Source organism: Staurois parvus, unplaced genomic scaffold, assembly GCF_062004578.1.
Source record: "Staurois parvus isolate SC_StPar_1 unplaced genomic scaffold, SC_StPar_1.0 ptg000130l, whole genome shotgun sequence".
Classification (NCBI taxonomy): Eukaryota; Metazoa; Chordata; class Amphibia; order Anura; family Ranidae; genus Staurois; species Staurois parvus.
The window spans coordinates 2,618,092-2,638,748 of record NW_028317926.1 but is presented as its reverse complement, the minus strand read 5'-3'; the positions used below and the strand labels follow the sequence as shown (position 1 = coordinate 2,638,748).

Sequence of the window (20,657 nt, the reverse complement as noted above, 5' to 3'; positions counted from 1 at the left end):
ACGCCTATTGCTCAAAAAAGTACATGACCTACTTTGCAGGCAAAATTGAGTGTTTCTGTCCCCATAGACTTCAATGAAAACACCTGAATAGCGAGAAATTAGCATTTAGCTCAAACATCAGCTTCCCTCCCCTTTTCTAGCTTTACTGCACACTTTATAAACACACATCAGGTGTTCAAAATGGAGTAGAGCTTCCTGCTAATTCGTGGCCACTTCTGCATCTATGATCCCCAGGATCCCCATTAGAAGAGCTGGGCAAGAACCACCAGAGCCTGGGAGGAAGTTAGAATAAGTTTGCTGCCACACAGAAACAGCTACACTCAGGGCTGCTGTTAGAAACCACGGGGCCCCTTACAGCCAACCTGACAGGACCCCCCCAAACCACAGGGCCCCATATAGCCAACCTAACAGGGGCCCCTGATCCCTACAAAAAAACACAGTTTACTATCTGCTTCAGCTATCAATTAACACAGTGAGTGAGAGAATAAGACAGCTTCCAACTACTGTAGAGACAGCCATACAGGGGATTGTTTCCAGTAATTGCCCCTGCCGTGCCACTCACCCTCCCTGCCCAAATCTGATTCACTCAGCTGTCTGGGCCCTGTACAGGGGGACTGGTGAACTGGTGTAACCCTTATCCAGGGCCCTGGCTACACTGCTCCCCAGAGGAGAGCAGTAGAGAACTTCAGTGTACAGCAGCCAAGTGCTTGATTCTGTTGTATGTACCTAGGACTTTTCTACAGCATTTCTTGCAGGCATGTCAGGCATGATTTCCCATTGTTTTTAAGCTCATATCTTGCTCTAGACCCTTTGTGAAAACTTCCACCTGTATTCTTTTCCAGAAGTGTGATCCAGCCATGTGATCAGTCTTGTCCATCCTGTGTTGCCTGTGTAAAACCTGCCTAAAGGTTCTCTACAAAATTTCAGCTGCATGTTTTTCCAGAAAGCAGAGCAAAGTTATCCACAGTGGCTAAATGGTTAGCACTTCCGCCTGGCAGTACTAGGGTCATTGGTTCGAATCACAACTATTGCACCACCTGCCTGGAGTTTACAAGTGCTCCCTGTGCCTACATGGGTTTCCTCCAGGTACTCAGGTTTCCTTCCACACTCTAAAGATATGCTGGTAGGTTAATTGCATCCTGTCTAAATTGGCCCTAGTATGTGTATGTGTGGATGCAAGTTAGGGACTTTAACTGTACGCCCCTTGAGGGTTAGGAACTGATGTGAATGCACAATATATAGTTAGATCCATATATATTTGGATACAATTTTCATTCTTTTGGCTCTTTATGCCACCAGAATAAATTAAAATGAAACAATCCAAATGAATTTGAAGTGCAGACTTTCAGCTTTAATTCAAAGGGTTGCACATAAATATCAAGCACAAATTTTAGGAACTTCAACCATTTTTATACACAGTCCCTCCATTTTCAGGGGCTCAAATGTAATTGGACAAATGAATATAATCTTAAATAAAATGTTCATTTGTAATAATGTGTTGAGAATCCTCCTTGAAGTCTGGAACCCATGGACATTACCAAAGACTGGGTTTCCTCCTTTCTGATGCTTTGCCAGGCTCTAACTGCAGCTGTCTTCAGTTGTTCCTTGATTGTGGGTCTTTCTGCCTTTAGTTTTGCCTTCAGCAAGTGAAATGCATGCTCAGTTGGGTTGAGATCAGGTGATTGACTCGGCCATTGCAGAATATTACACTTCTTTTTCTTCAAAAGCTCCTGGGTTACTTTTGCAGTGTGTTTTGGATCATTGTCCATCTGTACTGTGAAGCGCCATCCAATCAACTGATTGGCTGAATCTGAGTTGACAGTATATCTGTAAGCACTGCAGAAGTCATCCGGCTGCTTCTGTCACATCATCAGTGAACACCAATGACCCACTGCCACTGGAAGCCAGGCATGCCCATGCCATCACACTGCCTCCACCATGTTTTACAGATGACGTTGTGTGCTTTGAATCATGAGCTGTTCCGACCCTCTCCACACTTTTTTCCTCCTGTCATTTTGGTACAGATTAATCTTAGTCTCATTCGTTCAAAGAATGCTTTTCCAGAACTGGTCTGGCTCCTTTAGATGTTATTTGGCAAAGTCTAATCTGGTTTTTCTATTCTTCAAGCTTATGAATGGTTTGCACCTTGTGGTGGACCCTCTGTATTTGCTCTCGTGAAGTCTTCTTTTGATTGTAGACTTTGACAATGATACGCCCACCTCCTGGAGAGTGTCCTTCACTTGTGTGGATGTTGTGAATGGGTTTTTCTTTACCATAGAGAGGATCCTGCGATCATCTACCACTGTGGTCTTCTGTGGACATCCATGCCTTTTTATGTTGCTGAGCTCACTAGTGTGAGCTTCTTTCCTCAGAAGGTACCAAACTATTGATTTGGCCACTCCTAATGGTGCTGCTATATCTCTGATGGATTTGTTTCATTTTTAAAGCCTTACAATGGCCTGTTTCACTTGCATGGACAGCTCCTTTGAATGCATGATGTAGGTTCACAGCAAGAGATTTCAAATGTAAATACCACACTTAGAATCAACTCCAGACCTTTTACCTGCTTAATTGATGGAGTAGCCCACACCTGGCCATGAAACAGCTTTTGATTCAATTGCACAATTACTTTTGGTCCCTTGAAAATTGGGGGATGGTTGCTCTTAAGAGCTGTAATTCCTAAACCCTTCGTCCAATTTGGATGTACATACCCTCAAATTAAACCCGAGTGTGCATTTTCAGCCCATACCCATTATATAACTATAGCTTGAATATGTTTTGGTAAATACCTGAAAAAATCTAAAATTGTGCCCGTGTCCAAATATATATGGACCTAAATGTATATGTAAAATGCTGCCTAAACTGATGGCACTATACAAGTACCTGTAATAAATAATAAATGTACTTGCCCACTGTGTTCTTCCTGATCTTATGTCACATGTAAACAGGTTTTCATTGAACACATATACTCATCATATATATATATATATACACATATTGGCCACATCAAAAACACATAAATGAAAAAACACCTGTAAAAATGCCTGACATATTTGCAATTGAGCTGCAAAAAATGCTAAAAAAATACCAAAGTGAAAATAAAAAAAATAAAAAAAACACTTGAAAAAAACACCTGAAAACACTCAGCTCAAGTGTGAATGTAGCCTAAAGCTAGCTATACATGGACAGGTTTTTTTTTTTCATTCAAACAGTGGGTTGAATGAAAAAAAAAAGCAATGTAGATGTGGGATTCTCCCCTGCTGCGTGATTGTATTCTGACAGCAGAACCCCCCCCATCAGAATACACAGATCATCACTGCAGCTGTTGTCTGAATTATGGTTTTCCAACAGGACCATTCAGCAGAAGCTGGTCTAACAACCACATTCTGTTGAGTAGAGAGGGGTACAGACACTTCAAAATTGGATTGGTTCCTGCTGAACTGGCCAAATTTCAATACATGTGTACCCTACTTTACTCTGCTTTTACGGGCCCCAATCTTAGAAAACCTCTTCTTTTGTATGGTCATGTAATGGTTTACAAAAGCAACACAAGGAAGTAAAAAATAATTACACATATTTGGGAGAGATCATAAAGGGTGTCAGAAACCATCGGGGTGCAGCATTGAAAGTGCTAGTGCTTGCCCCGATTCATGTACGTGCCACAAACGAGTACATAAAATTGTCTGTGTCTGAACTGTCCACTCCTTCCTCCCTCCCTCCCCAGCCACAGCACTCATCACACTAACAGATGCGCAGCCAAGGAGTTTTATTAGGGGTGGGTAGAGCCTGATGAGGAACTGGGAGATTAGCTCACAATCAGGTCCACTTCACTTCAAGAGGGGGCTTAGGTGAGTATTAGGGGGGCTGGGGGGGGATGCTGCAAACAGAAGGTTTTTTACCTTCATGCACAGAATGCATGAAGGTGAAAAACCTTGAGCCTTTACAACCACTTGAAACTGAGCATCAGAATGGGGAAGAAAGGGGATTCAAGTGACTTTGAACGTGGCATGGTTGTTGGTTCCTGACGGGCTAGTCTGAGTATTTCAAAAATTGCTAATCTACTGGAATGTTTACACATAACCATCTGTAGGGTTTATAGAACATGGTCCATAAAAAGAGAAAATATCAATTGGATGGCAGTTGTGTGGACGAAAATGCCTTGTTGATGTCAGAGGTCAGAGGAGAATGGGAAGACTGGTTCGAGATGATAGAAAGGCAACAATAACTCATATGGACCAAAATCTCTTAGGAATCTATGTTGTTGAATCTATGCCACAAGAATTAAGGCAGTTCTGAAGGCAAAAGGGGGTGCAACCCGGTACTAGCAAAGTGTACCTAATAAAGTGTCCGGTGAGTAAGTATGCTAGGTCAGAGTTGGCCTTAATTGCTGCCATTTCCTAAACTGAGAACTGGTGGTAATTCTTTAAGAATTTGTAGCTGCCATAGTTGTGTCCCCACCTGACGGTAACTAGCACAAATACTTGCCTGAATTAGATAAAGGTAGTTCTTAAGGGAACTACAGCCAGAATAGTGCCATTAAGACTATAAATGAATTCCTCTATTTCCAGCATACAGATATACACGGTACACAGGTATCCAACTACTAGTGCATGTGCCTCTGGTAGGGGTATATGGTCAGGAGGTTACAATAATACATGCTCCTGTTACAGAGATGACATTGGATTTATGAAGCAACCACTCTCCGTGATGTGCCAGGTTACCATACTGCTAATTCCAACACATGTTCGCTGCACTTTGAGATAAAATTAAATATTTCTGGGTGACTAATTTTTGGAATCAATAGAAAAAGCATAGCACATAGAAATGCACATCAACCTACATTCTTTACTGATCTAAATATACAGTTAGTAACAGTGCATCCCTTCCCCCACCCAAAGAAAAAAAAGGGTCCTCATGGTACACGGTACCTAGAAATCAATTTATGAAAGGGCCTGATCAGTAAAGTGAATTGTGATACTACTACTTCTGTTTGAGAGGTCAGTCTTTAAAATGTGCATTTTTGGATGAGTAAAATTATCAAAATAATGATATATATATATATATATATGTTTGTTTGCAGGGAAAAACCTAACAGAACTGTCCCCTCCTGCACACATACCTTCTCTGACTCAGGTCAAACATGGTGGGCCAAATAACACTTTTAATGATCCTCTAAGGCAGTGTTCTCCAAACTGTGGCCCTTTATCTGGCCCTTGGGGTAGTAGTCCTCCCACTGACATGAGGCATTACTCCTTCCACTGACACCAACAGTGGGGAATAATTCCTGCCACTGACACTTATAGTGGGCACTATTCCTCCCACTGATTTCAATAATGGGGCACCATTCATCCCACTGACACCAATGAAGGGCCACTATTCCTCCCACTGATATCAATGCTGGGGCACTATTCCTCTCACTGATACCAATGATGGGCCATTATTCCTTCCACTAATACCAATGATGGGCCACTATTCCTCCCACTGATACCAATGATGGGTCACCATTCCTCCCACTGTTACCAATGATGGGTCACTATTACTCCCACTGGTACCAATGATGGGCCACTATTTCTCCCACTGACACCAATGGTGGGGCACTATTCCTCCCACAGACACCAACAATAAGATGCTATTTTTTCCACTGATACCAATGATGGGGTACTGTTCCTCCCAGTAATACCAATGATGGGCCACTATTCCTCCTCCTGCTGACCACAGGCACTATGTAACTGACTACTAACCCTGTGACAATGTTTATTCTCACTTATGTTGGGCCCGCAACATTTTCTAACCCCACTGGCCACAATCCAGACCCCCTAAAGTGTAAACTGGCCCATTGTTTGTAAAGTTTGGAGACCCCTGCGCCTAGGATTCTTGCCTTGCTCTATATATATATATATATATATATATATATATATATATATATACATATACACATATACAGTGGGGATCGAAAGTTTGGGCACCCCAGCTAAAAATTTGTATTAATGTGCATAAAGAAGCCAAGGAAAGATGGAAAAATCTCCAAAAGGCATCAAATTACAGATTAGACATTCTTCTAATATGTCAACAAAAGTTAGATTTTATTTCCATCATTTACACTGTTTAAAATAACAGAAAACAAAAAAATGGTGTCTGCAAATGTTTGGGCACCCTGCAGAGTTAATATCTTGTACTGCCCCCTTTGGCAAGTATCACAGCTTGTAAATGCTTTTTGTAGCCAGCCAAGAGTCTTTCAATTCTTGTTTTAGGTATCTTTGCCCATTCTTCCTTACAAAAGTCTTCCAGTTCTTTGAGATTTCTGGGCTGTCTGTCACGCACTGCTCTTTTAAGGTACATCCATAGATTTTCAATTATGTTGAGGTCAGGAGATTGTGAAGGTCATGGCAAAACCTTCAGTTTACACCTCTTGATGTAATCCCCCGTGGATTTCGAGGTGTGTTTAGGATCATTATCCATTTGTAGAAGCCATCCTCTCTTTAATTTCAGCTTTTTCACAGATGGCATCAAGTTACCATCCAAAATTTCCTGAAATTTTATTTAATCCATTTTTCCTTCTACTCGTGAGATGTTCCCTGTGCCACTGGCTGCAACACAACCCCAAAGAATGATTGATCCAACCCCATGCTTAACAGTTGGACAGAGGTTCTTTTCATTAAATTCTGTGCCTCTTCTTCTCCAAACGTACCTTTGCTCATTCCGGCCAAAAAGTTCAATTTTAACCTCATCGGTCCACAGAACTTGTTTCCAAAATGCATCAGGCTTGTCTATATGTTCATTTGCAAAGTTCAAACGATGATTTTTGTGGTGAGGACGTAGAAGAGGTTTTCTTCTGATGACTCTTCCATGAAGACCATATTTGTACAAGTATCTCTTTATAGTGGAATAGTGTACCACAACTCCAGTGTCTGTCAGATCTTTCTGGAGGGATCGTGCAGTCAAACGTGGGTTTTGAATTGTTTTTCTCACAATCCTGCGAGCTGTTCTGTCTGATATTTTTCTTGGTCTTCCCAATCTTGCTTTAACTTCCACTGTTCCTGATGACTGCCATTTCTTAATTACATTCCGAACAGAGGATATTGACATCTGAAAACGCTTTGCTATCTTCTTATAGCCTTCACCAGCTTTGTGAGCGTCAACTATTTTCAGTTTTCTAGACAACTGCTTAGAAGAACCCATGGTGCTGATTGTTGGGGCAAGGTCAGATGAGTCTGGGCATTTAAAACCTTTGAGATTGATATCACCTGGTCTTCCCAGACGATGATTGAGAACAATCCATGACACTGGCAGGTCTCAGCTTTGCAAAGGGGGCAGTGCATGCTATAAATTCTGCAAGGTGCCCAAACTTTTGCAGACGCCATTTTTTTGTTTTCTGTTATTTTGAAAGTGTAAATAATGGAAATAAAATCTAACTTTTGTTGACATATTATAAGAATGTCTAATCTGTAATTTGATGCCTTTTGGAGATTTTTCCATCTTTCCTTGGCTTCTTTATGCACATTAATACAAATTTTTAGCTGGGGTGCCCAAACTTTCGATCCCCACTGTATATATAAAATTAAATATTAAAGGGGGAGCATTAACCTTTTACCTTTACAACCACTTTAATTGTAGTTTTGCTTAAATTCTGTACCATCCTACAAGCCATAAAGAAAAGACACAACAAGGAAAAGGGGTATTCCAGGATGACCTGCCAGTATATATATATATATATATATATATATAAATAAAACCAACGCTACACACAAAACTGCATAAAAAGTACTGTATTCCTAACAATTTTAATGACCGGTGGGTCACCCTAGAATACTCCTTTTCCTTTTGATTTTTGGGGTGGTTACCCCCTGATGTAATTATATATGCTACTTCTCACTGCTGTATGGACAGCCTCACTGCTTTTTGTTGTCTTGAAGTAAATCTATAAGCCACACCACTCCATTTTGTACATTAAAGTTTACTTTCTGTCATTCAACGTTCTATTCTTCAAATTGTACATTACACTGCTCCACTTTTTATCCTGCGAAGCACAAACTTAATGAGGTTCTGTACACTGTGCTAGACAATACATATCCCACACATGCTATTCTGTACATTCTATAATCACACCACTCAACAGACTGATGTACTGTATATACATTACTCCACACTGTTCTGCTGTAGGTAAATGCTCTGACGTACAGTATTTTCCAATGCAATTGTGTGTTTTCTCACTGACTTGCCAAACCACTTATTACATTCATTATCACAAGCACACATTTGCTAGTCCTGTAAAACAGGCAAATAGAGAATAGTATATATTTAGTTCATATGGAATGTACAACAGCAATGTTAATGTGCTACCTGCAAATAACTAAAAAAAATCCTATGATGACAATGATTGAAATCTACCCCAGCAATAATATTAGGATACCTGTATATCTAGGTAACTTTTTATTTGCTGTAGTACATTCCAAAATACTGTACATTTGGCATCCTGAAAAAGAAGCAATGGGCCATCACTAACATGGAACTACTTTGACTAAATCAACGTTATCTCAGTATAAGGAAGAACTTCAGTACGGGGTGTTCTGCTTTTGGAACAATAGCAATGTTCTTTTTGCTTTCGCTGTAGCACGGCGCTAAGCAAATTAGAACAGATACCTTGTGTGTCTGAGGTGTTATGTTACATTCAGGAGCACCCGGATCCATTCCAACAAAAGAATTGTTCCCTCTATGGTACAGATTTCTGAAAATGGAATTCAAAACAAAGATTATGTAAACCCAACATTCCATATTCCTGATATATGTCTGCTGTACCATGGACATGTATGAAAAAGTATCCTGTTCTCTTTGAATTGCTTTGTGTGAAATCCGTGGTGTTCCTGCCAGTCCCTCTGCTTTCCGATTACAAACTGACCGCACAAGGCATGAGAGCACAGCATGCTCAGTCCTCTAGCTGTGCTGGGAACCCAGCCTGCCTTCCTCCAATGACTAGACTTGTTTGACCCCCCCCCCCCCTTTCACTGGGAAGATCAGTGTTCTGCTGCTTCTTCTCCCCCACTCTTATGCAGTTGAGAACAGAAGGAAAGTGATCACTTTTAAAAGAGGCAGAAAAAGAGTTTTTAATGTTATTTTTATATATATATATTTATTAAAATAATATATACAGTTGTGTTCAAAATAATAGCAGTGTGTTGAAAAAAGTGAATAAAGCTCAAAATCCTTCTAATAGCTTTTATTTCCATACACACAAATGCATTGGGAACAATACACATTCTATTCCAAATCAAAACATAAAGAAAAATATGTCAAATTTGTGTTGTTCCTCTAAACAAAATGAAGAAAAGTGAATATTAGACTGTTCAAAAAATAGCAGTGTTTGTATTCTTCTTTACAAACTCAAACATTCACTATATAAACTGAAAAATGTTTGAAGATTTTGCTTTCCTTTGAATCACTTAATATTTAGTTGCATAAGCACTGTTTCTGAGAACTGCTGTACATCTGTGTTGCATGGAGTCAACCAACTTCTGGCACCTGTGAACAGGTATTCCAGCCCAGGATGATTGGACTACATTCTACAGTTCTTCTCTATTTCTTGGTTTTGCCTCAGAAACTGAATTTTTGATGTCACCCCACAAGTTTTCTATTGGATTAAGATCCGGGGATTGGGCTGGCCACTCCATAACGTCAATCTTGTTGGTCTGGAACCAAGATGTTGACGTTTACTGGTGTGTTTGGGGTCGTTGTCTTATTGGAACACCCATTTCAAGGGCATTTCCTCTGCAGCATAAGGCAGCATGACCTCTTCAAGTATTCTGATGTATTCAAACTGAGCCATGATCCCTGGTATGCGATAAATAGGCCCAACACCGTAGTATGAGACACATCCCCATATCATGATGCTTGCGCAACCATGCTTCACTGTCTTCATTGTGTACTGTGGCTTGAATTCAGTGTTTGGGGGTCGTCTGACAAACTGTCTCTGGCCACTAGACCCAAAAAGAACAATCTTACTTTCATCAGTCCACAAAATGTTGCGCCATTTCTCTTTAGGCCAGTCAATGTGCTCTTTGGCAAATTGTAACCTCTTCAGCACATGTCTTTTTTTCAACAGTGGGACTTTGCGGGGGCTTCTTGCAGATAGCTTGGCTTCACATAGGCGTCTTCTAATTGTAACAGTACTCACAGGTAACTTTAGACCTTCTTTGATCTTCCTGGAGCTGATTGTTGGCTGAGTCCTTGCCATTTTGGCTATTCTTCTATCCATTCGAATGGTAGTTTTTGCTTTCTTCCACGTCTTTCAGGTTTTGGTTGCCATTTTAAAGCATTTGCGATCATTTTAGCTGAGCAGCCTATCATTTTCTGCACTTCTTTATATGTTTTCCCCTCTCCAATCAACTTTTTAATCAAGGTACGCTGTTCTTCTGAACAATGTCTGGAACAACCCATTTTCCTCAGAATTTCAGAGAGAAATGCACTGTAACCAGCATGTACAACATTTGCTGCCTTCCTTCCTTAAATAAGGGCAATAATTGCCACCTGTTTTTCAAAGAATGAATGACCTCACTAATAGAACTCCACACTGAACATGCCCCTTTCAATTAGTGATTCAATTACACAGAATCAGCAGCATGCATGTCATGACTGTTGGGTCTGTTGGATTTCTATTACTCTACTACACCTGCTAGTAAATTATTTGCCATGTAGAAATATAATTTCTACCAAAAACAGTGATTGATCAGGTTAGTGATGTCTGACTGCTATTATTTTGAACACAACTGTGTGGTGTGTTAACGTGCGCTGCATTAATTAGCTTATTCAAAAGCACTACAAACAGGCATATGCACTATTTTTATCAATACCACACCACAATGCACAGTAGTGCGTTACCATTTGATAGAGTGCCTTACAGAATAATTTGCATAGCACCTACTAGGAGTAGAAATTTAGGCGACATTTCAGCAATAGTTGACTAAGACGTATAAATTATTTTGGTGATATTTTTACCTCAATTTACAAAAGTAAATATCATTTTGGTGTGGAATCAGCATCGAAATAATCCATATAAATGAATATTTAACTAGTGAGAACCTTTATTTTGTCTCCATCATACGTGGCTCCTTTTCATGCTCTCCTAAATAGGCACCTCATAGAATGTCAAAGAATTAACATGCTAATAATGTTAAGGAGCAATAAACCATGAGATAATATTTTATAAAATTACTTTTACATATTTTTATGTTAACTGGCAAAATGCACATGAGGTATTTGTTTCGATAATTGAAATTAACACACTGTAAAGCAAACCCCATCTGGGTAAAGCTTTTGCAATTTCACGTCAGTGAGTCAAACAAGTCCTTCTGAAACTTGTGTCCACCCCCCCCCCCCACCACCACTGTCCAGAATCCCGAGGGACTGTCCTATTATTTCACCCAAATCTCAGTGTCCCAGACATGTTCTACTGCCACTGGAACGCTTGTTCTAAAACCTGGCTGTGGCTCCAAGTCGCACGGTCAGGCAGAGTGATCTCCTGCCCAACAATGTCCGCACATCACTCCTCGGAGCTAGGAATTGGTGGCATAGGAGAGGGATCCTCTGAGTCTCAGGTAAGAATTATTCACACAATATTAGATTTTCTTCCTCTTAGATTGTAAGCTCTAATGAGCAGGGCCCTCTGTTTCCTCTTGTACCAAATTGTCTACACATACTGTTGCTTGTCTTCTGGAACATTTTTTACTCTGCATTCAAATAAGGTCTCTACAGTTCATCATCACCTTGCTGCCAATCCTATATGATTGACTTATTGGTTCAGCGGATGGAGACCGCAGGAGTCGCACGGCGAGATCTATACTCCTTCTGGAATATGTTATGAGGGTTGCAGCACTTATTTTTGCATGTGTGACTTGAACAGGAAGGATGTCAGTTTTTTGTCATCTGTACCTATCGGTTTCTGTCCCGTGGACACAAAAACGGACTCGTTATAGCTCTATGGATGCCTTGATTTCAACAGACTCTGGTGTTTGCTAACATCAGGCTACACCTGATCCATCTTGTTTAAGTCTAGAAAAAATGGAAAAGGAAACAGTATTTTTCTGTTTTTTTTTTCAGACCTGCATGGACTCGGAGATAGGTGGAATCCATCCACCTGTCCATAGAGCTGCATGGAGTTTCTGATCAGATCCGTGTGAAAAAGTGAAAGGCAGACCTGATCAGAAAGCCTCTGTGAACTGGGCCTTAAGGTTGTCTAATACACAGTGTTAGTGCAAGGGTTATATTCTGTATGCAGAAAAGAAAAAAGTCATGGAAGAGTTTTATTATTTTAAAATGATCATTTGAGCCTGTGGGACGTCATGTGGCAACGTAATCAAAGCATATTTTGTAGGTGCAAGGTCTACAGAAAGCAGGTATTTTTACCATAGCATCATCATTCCCTTGGCAGTTTAAAGTAAAATGCAAGACAAAGCTTTTTCCTTTTATTTTGGATATAGTATGAAAGTGGAAGGTTTTTACTGCTGTTCAAAGCCTCAAATAACTAAAAAAAAATGTTTTGCCGAAGATACACTTTAAATGCAGCAAGTTTTCCTTTGCGTGATATAGATGCAAGTTGTTTTGGGTGTGGGTACAGTCCTTAGGTGGATCGGTTACCTCCTCACTCGAATATTATGCAGTACTTAATAGGAAAGCTAAATATTTAAGAGATGCAAGAAGAGGATTACTGGATAAGCTATGTAAATCCACACGGAAGCCTTGCAGCTTTACATTACATACATATTGAAAAACTATATTGAACTGACTACAAACATGTATATGAATTACCAAAGCAACATGAGCTGGATATGTTGCACTTCCTTATTTGAATACTTTATAAAAAGTATAGGGCTCGAACAGCACATAACCACTGGAAGAAAGAAGTCATAAAAAAACGAGACCTAGAGAACCTAGTAATAACCTAACTCTTACTATACTTTATAAAAGAAAAGACTGATTCTCACTGTACTTGAGGTTTACACTAACAGCAATTTATACTGATCAATATAACGTATACAGTATATATCAATATGACTAAGCAGCTTAGGTCCATGCTTTGTTTCTATGGTTACTGAATCCCAGATTCATGACCATAATAAACAGATATGTATAATATTTGGGCTAGGTTCACATCTATGAGCTGCAGTAATTCACACAGTTGATGCAGGTTTTTACACCTATTAAAGTATGTTGCCTTAAGGTAGTTCATTCATTTGAATGAGTTGCCTAGTGCAACAAAATCACACCAAAAATGTGCATGTACTATTTTTTTTCCTAAAGCAATCCACACAGTACACAGTGGAGCGCTACCATGTATTGTGGTGCAACACACATGCATTGGAAAGGTGTTGGGGTGCCACTAACAAATGAATGTGCAAAACGCATGTTTTCATGTGTTAGTGTGCCCACTACCACAGTGCATAGAAGGGAACAGAGCCTTAAGGATTATTAATACATCACAATAAAACATACCTCTGAAATTCTATTAAAGTGGCGTTTCACTCAAAAGCGGGAGCAAATACCTGGTTTTGACAGGCTCAGTTTGCTGCGGTGAAGTGACCCAGAAGTTTGGCCCCCTCCTTGCTCCCGCAGTATCCTGGAAACTTTCACAGGTCCCAGGACACAGCCGGACCAATCAGGAGGCAAAGTGCGACTCGCGCATGCGCACTGGGCACCAGGCTGTAAAGCCGTAAGCTGTCGCCACCTGGTGCCCACAGAAGAGATGCCAGCGTCGTGGAGGACAGAAGGAGAGAATGGATGGCGCGGGTGAGTACATCGCTAGACCCTGGGACAGGTAAGTGTGTGTTTATTAAAGCAGCTACAGTTTTTGTAGCTGCTGACTTTTATTAAACACAAAAACGGCTGGAACTCCACTTTAAGTGTAGCTAGAATAATAAAAAAGGGTCAGGTTGGGCTGTTACAATCTGATTGTACATTCTCTGTAGAATCTCCTTTTGATTTTTCAAAAACTATGCAGTGTAATAGCTACCTAAACAATATATATAGCAGATGTCCAATCAGACAGGACCACACTGCATAGTTATTGGAAAATCTATTGGAGTTTGCAAGGCCCCTTTCACAAAGATTCTATGTAGATCCTGTTCCAGTCAGTAGGGGATCAAACCACAGATCCGTTGCTGGTCGGAGCATAGTGGGCTGATGACACATCCATTTTTTTTAACAGATCGGATCTGCCCCAGAGGTAAGCGGGTGTAAACAGACACAAGTCTATTTACACCTGCCTATCCATAGGGACCCATGGCCCATCCAATGAAGTCCACCTGAAAAACTGACAGGCGGACCCGGTTGGATCACCAGTGTAAAAGGGGTCTAAAACAGAATAATATGTATGATCAGCTTTAAAGTGAAGGTACAGTAGATATATAGGCAAAGTTTTGTATTTGAAAAAGTTCCCAGTATCGCTCTGTTCGAAATATGTACCGGTAATTAGTCAAACGTACATTTTTTGCCTGAGTTGTGGCTAAATGACACACATTTGTATACCACACTTGTGGCACTTTATGCAAAAAATCTGCTGTTCAATGGTGTACCTTCTCCCCTTTGGTAAATGTAATGGGTCTTGGTTGATATGCTAACCACAGCCTTTCTTCCGTAATGTATATGGTATTTCTAATGTTTGGAAATATTGCAATATAAGATTCTGCTAGCTAATTTTACTTTGACGGTACTGGCTTTATTATAGAGAAAGAGGTTTAGTGAGCGCTACCTTAAAAGGTGAAAATGTGTATAAATATGTATACACAACAAGGTTAACAAGCAGCTGATACACCAAAAAGGTAACCAAAAGAAAACCTCCAATAATACATGTATATCCAGATAAAGTTGTGCAGCGCTAAATGATAATACACGATAAAAAAAACACACAATATTCTAGTGCAAATTTATACACATGCGTGATGTCACTCTAATGGTGATCAATAAATATTTAAAAAGTTCAATATAATAGTGCGGATCATGGAGAGATCCTAATTCCAGGTGAGTGGGCGTCCTGATCCAAGGTGTGATAATAGGTGCCAACCACACAAATAGGTGAAAAACGCACTCACCAGCCCTTTATCCCTATGAATACGTGCATCGCATGAAACGCGTCAGAGGGGCAGCAGCAACAGGACATTAACCACCGCTGGTGGACACCCTGGAATGTATGGTCAGTAACTTCTTTTTGAAAATCTTTTTATGTACCCCACACCCACCAACCCTGAATAAAGGTACCTTAAGCAGTATCACGCTATGTGGTCTCTTATTGGGCACTCTGTGTGAGTGCTATCATTCGCAGTGCCCATCTGGAGGAACCATGGCCCTGGTGGTGATACCTGGTAGCAGTTTCTGGTGACCTTGCCTCTGTGGAACCGGGAAGGTGATCTGTGGGTAACCCGATCCGAGATTTGATGTCCGATCCATGGCCTGGTGACGCTTGATCATATATTGAGTATTTTAAACGCACATCTGGTGAGTGCGTTTTTCACCTATTTGTGTGGTTGGCACCTATTATCACACCTTGGATCAGGACGCCCACTCACCTGGAATTAGGATCTCTCCATGATCCGCACTATTATATTGAACTTTTTAAATATTTATTGATCACCATTAGAGTGACATCACGCATGTGTATAAATTTGCACTAGAATATTGTGTGTTTTTTTTATCGTGTATTATCATTTAGCGCTGCACAACTTTATCTGGATATACAGGTACTGGCTTTATTGTTGTGCATTAGGCTGCACTATCCAAAAAAGTTTCCAGTATAACCTGCTCTCCATTGTGAGCTGTAAAAAAAAAAAAGGCCTGTATGCTATAATTTGGCCGTAGTTTGCTATCTCACCTAGTTAAATGATAACCTTTAAAATAATAACCATATACTGTCTCTTTAAATACACATATCCTCAGGCACTCTGAGTGAATTATAGGCTCACATGACTTTTGTGAAATAATCAGCAGTTTAGCAGGACATCCAGGTAATCCCTATATCAACCAAGAAGTACTTTGCACAGGTCAGTTTCACTCTCCAGGTGTATTCCCCCTTCAGTTATACCCAAGTCAAGACCAATAACAAAGTAACTCCTGCCCCCTTAATTCCTTCACCGCTCAGGACTGGAGTTAGACAAGAGACATCTCCATAGTGTACTGGTGGTGAATAGGTAGGCGCTGTACTAAAATAAAATCTAAATTCACCCTATAAACCCAATAGGGTAACTAGTGGTAATTTGTGAATGAATATCAATAAAAGGGTATCAAGCAATTCACAGACCACACCATTCACAAAACAATAAAAACCATAACTATATACTCCTATTTCCATAGAAAGTCCTTGTGCTTCCACCATGTGCTGAGTAAACTCAGAGTGTAACAGTCCTTCTTAAAACTCAATATTGGCAACATAAACATCCATGTGTCCACACCTTGGTGAAACGGCAAATGAATGGCTCACTCACCAGACCTATATGACCCCATTACAGTGGTGATATATTGCATTGTGTTTTATAAACCAGGATAATCTCTAGAGGTTCCTCCACATATGGTCACCATCATCCACACTTCATAGTTGGATAGCCAGTGGGACTGATGTAAAATTGCCCAAACGATAATTGAAAGGATTGGGATAAGTAATCTTTGCTGTTTATGCCATATCACTCTAAGGAATCACAGCAATGAAAAACTGTTTAAGTGTAGTATTCAATTAAGATGGTCGATGTGCGTTCCAAGCCTCTGTCCCGGCAGGACGTAACGTCACATCACCACAGCCCGGATATGATGGAATCACATTCCACACTGACTCTGCAGGGGACCTGCATGGCACCATCACTGGTGCAATGCTCTCTAAACTCCTAAAACAAAAAATTGTAAAAGCACATTTGTTTGCCTGCAAAAAAAATGTGCATTTAAGATTTTTAAAGGGTAAACTTATCCTTTAAACAAAATTGCAAAGCACAATGTGTGACGTTAGCAGGAGGCAGAGAAACAGCAGTACAGTGATCTTCTCAATAAACAGCTGAGAAGGCATGTGAGCAGGAGGCAGAGAAACAGAAGTACACTGATCTTCCCAGAGAGCAGCCGTGCAGGGGCGTGTCTGACCAATGGATTACAGGTAGGCTATGCTGCCAAATAGAATGCAAACAAACAAACTGACCATGCTGGGATGGATATGCTTCCATGCCTAACGTGATCAGTTTGAAATAGATAAGCAGGGGGACAAATCTGAGTGATAACTGAAATGGATTGATTAGGTGGATCTACTTGATCTGTTGTTATTAGTATAAAAAGGAAATTGTACAATCAGATTGTAAGGTGTGGGTCAGCATTATGGTGTTTAAATAGCAGGAAGATGCCACAGGAGTTACTGCCACTGGAGTCTGTGTTCACTTGTACAATTAGGGTTCAAGGAAAGCACATATAGCACAAATAATATTCTAAAACAGAAAATCAGCATTACACGAAAATACACGTTAAGTCCATGTGCAAATTCCTACATATTAATTATGTTGAAGAGCACGGACTAATTTTCATCTGCAATGATTTGCAGCATGCTCCTGCAACTCACAAAGATATTACATCAGATTATCAAAAGCAGGATGACAGCATGGAGGACCATATTATCAAAAGCCAAATGACATTCAGATCCGCTCATACAGCACTCATCTCATAAACGGCTTGTTGTTTAGGGCTGCTTCACATCGGTATAACATATTTTTAACCCAGGTTGGGTGAAAGATAAAATTAATTCCTGGAAACTGAAAGCCAAACAACCCAAAAAATAACTGGCATAGCGTCAGGCGGATATATTGAACCTATTTATATGTATGTTTAACATTCCTTCAAATACAATGACCCCACATGGTTTAAAATGAGATTCACTCATTATCACATAGAAATCAATCGAGCACCCCTTCCGTGCCACACTACACTGTAAAGTACCAATGAAGAAGACATGGATGGATGCAGGCTTACAAAGTACACACAGATAGCCCTGCTTCTGTTATCATAAATGAAATGCAGGCTTACAATCCATTGTGATTAGAAAACAGCATGCATTACATAGCAGACGCACAATCCCAAATTGACAGCATAAAGCCTCATTACCATCGGCACAGTCTTCGTAGCACCAGTCCAGCTCGTAGTAATCTTGCTCTATAAATTTCTGCATAGTCAGTGTTCCCTATTGCATCAATTAATCGACTGTCTAGTGCCTTTCCGAGGTCAGGTGAAGCACAACCAGGCCTGTCTGTTTGCACCATGCTCTGATGTCCAAAAAGCTTTACAGGACCGTGACACCATAAAATACATCTTTTAAGATATTAAGACACGTGTGGAAAAAAAAAAAAAAACGGTAAGAAAGGAAAAATAAAAATCACAAGAGACGAGTTCAAAATCCTGCAGTGGGCAGCATGCTTTGATCAAGAAGCACTGTTGAAGCATCCTGTATGGGAGTTGACACGATCGCCCTATCAATACGCTGAGATGCTGACGTCAGGGCCACACACCACCACTGCCTGCTGTACAGCCTTCCGCTCGGGTCCCTGCATATCACTTCTCTTAGGGGTTTCCATGGAGACTGGCCGGGAAATGATGCCGAGGATGCAGGGAAGGTCTCCAGCAAGATCTGATTTAAAAGAAGCTTATGGGAAATTAAGTCGAATAATCGTCCTTATTACAAGACGGAAAACAATACGAGGATGCAGACTTGCATGACTACTTTCAGCTTGTCTATTATTATCTTTTACTTTAATAAAAGGGACTTTATCCTCAAAAGTACCGTGCAAATAATCAAAACATTTTTTATAAGCACATACAGTATTCCTATAAAAACACTGCAGTTTTAAGTAGTTGGCTCATGAGGATGTCAATAAATGTACAAAGCTATTATAAAATATAAGGGTGAATTCATAGAGTATAATGCATGCCATATCTACATTACAGAGCACGATGTGATGATTATTTATGACTGAAAATGGCATTTTAAATACATGAAAGACATTATTGCATGGATCTACTGATTTTATCAGACTATATTTACTGTACACATTACTTTACCGATTTGTGATATTTGTAAAAATACAACACAAGATTATTGGAAAAGTTATCTACATCTAGCCCAGCCTTTCTCAACCAGTGTGCCCAGGCATCCTGGGGTACCTTGAGGTTTCTTCAGGGGTGCCTTGGCAAATGTCTATAAATTGCCCAAAACATGTATACAAGCCAGCGGGTGGAACAAGCCTGCCTTTTAGTTACACAAATCCACAGGTTTTCATTGTGCACCATTACGACCTTCTAGCTGCCGGGGTCCTGATAACCAATGACATCATCAGTTGATAAGGAGGATGTCAGCTGCCTGCACAGCATCCTAGTTTGACCCTCCCCTGTCCCTCTCCATCAGTGCTGGGGAAACATTAGCTCAGTGATGGAGAAAAACTGAAGGAGAAGAGAAACACTGGAATATTAGTCAGTACCAGTGTGCAAAAGTGTATTTGCTTTGGAAGAATAAATCACTCTAATGTTGGGTGTCCTACATGTGTGGATGTTGCTGCGTTACATTAAACTATTAGCATAGTTTTTACATTTTAGCATGGGGTGCCCTTTTAAAATTATGGACAGTCTAGAGGCACCCCATTTTAGGACTGGGGTGCCTCAAGACTGTCCATATTTTTAAAGGGTGCCTTGACTGAAAAAAGGTTGAGAAACACTGATCTAGGCTACCTAAAATGTATATGTTCTTAAAGCGGAGTTCCACTCACTCTGTAAAAAAATTTAAAAGTCAGCAGCTACAAAAACTGTAGTTGCTGACTTTTAAAAAACAGCCAATCACCTGTCCCACGATCCTGCGTTGCCCCCCCGCCGCAGCCCGTTTCACCAGCCGTCCTTTATTCCAGGAGCCCGGCATCCTCAGTGTGGGCCTCTGGCTGTGACAGCTTCATAGCCTGGTGCCCGCTGCGCAAGTAGCGCCGCGCTCCCTGAATGGCCCAGTTGTCTTCTGGGACCTGTCACGTGTCCCACAAGACTTCAGGGAGGGTAGAAGGACAACTTCCATTTCCAAAAGCCTAGGCGATCGCAGCGGAAGAAGGAGCGGGTACCTGTCAAATTCAGGTACCCGCTCCCCAAAGGTGCCAATCCTTAATGGGGAGCGGGGGAACAATCTTTAAAGCGGAACTTCGCCTTTTGGGTGGAACACATCAGCGAATCCTGTATACATTTGCATAACATTTTCAAATGCTCATAAATACTTTTTTTTAAACCTTTTTTCAGAAGCAGTTGCATGACTGTTTCCTCTCACTTCCTATTCTCTCTATAAGTGGGCAGCAAAAATGCTATGACATCACATCCTATACTACAGTTTCCAGAGACCCTTTAGCTTGGTCTCTCTGTTGCAGGCAGAATATAAGGCTATCCACAAAGGAGAAGGGTTGGAGTAGCCTTTGTCAAACCTATGCTGGATAGCAGAGGCTAAAGGCTGACAACACTCTGTAGAATTCAGATGACAGTTGTCACCCTTAAACAGGAAGCACCATCTCCAAGTTTTACCAGCAAGGTTGACAGGTGTGTTTACCAGTACAGTGACAAATAAGAAAGAAAGCACTGAACTCTTTTAGGCCTCATTCACACTGGCACTCCTGTGTTAACTTTTCTAAACACAG

General features: G+C 40.6%; 1 protein-coding gene across 11 annotated transcripts in view; it reads right to left on the bottom strand.

Annotated features, from left to right (window-relative positions):
* Nucleotides 1-20,657, bottom strand: part of TRAK1 (trafficking kinesin protein 1) — a 163,288-nt gene that overhangs the window by 88,064 nt on the left and 54,567 nt on the right. Inside the window, exon 1 of one of the 11 annotated variants that reach the window (XM_089672509.1) lies at nt 18,109-18,434. The exons of 8 other annotated variants lie outside the window; for them this stretch is intronic. In XM_089672509.1, coding sequence (XP_089528635.1) covers nt 18,109-18,172 — 64 coding nt within the window. In that variant the 5' untranslated portion in view covers nt 18,173-18,434. Of the gene's footprint in view, nt 1-18,108; nt 18,435-20,657 lie in introns of those variants that run through there. 2 more of the 11 variants (XM_089672515.1, XM_089672514.1) reach the window with 2 other exon arrangements.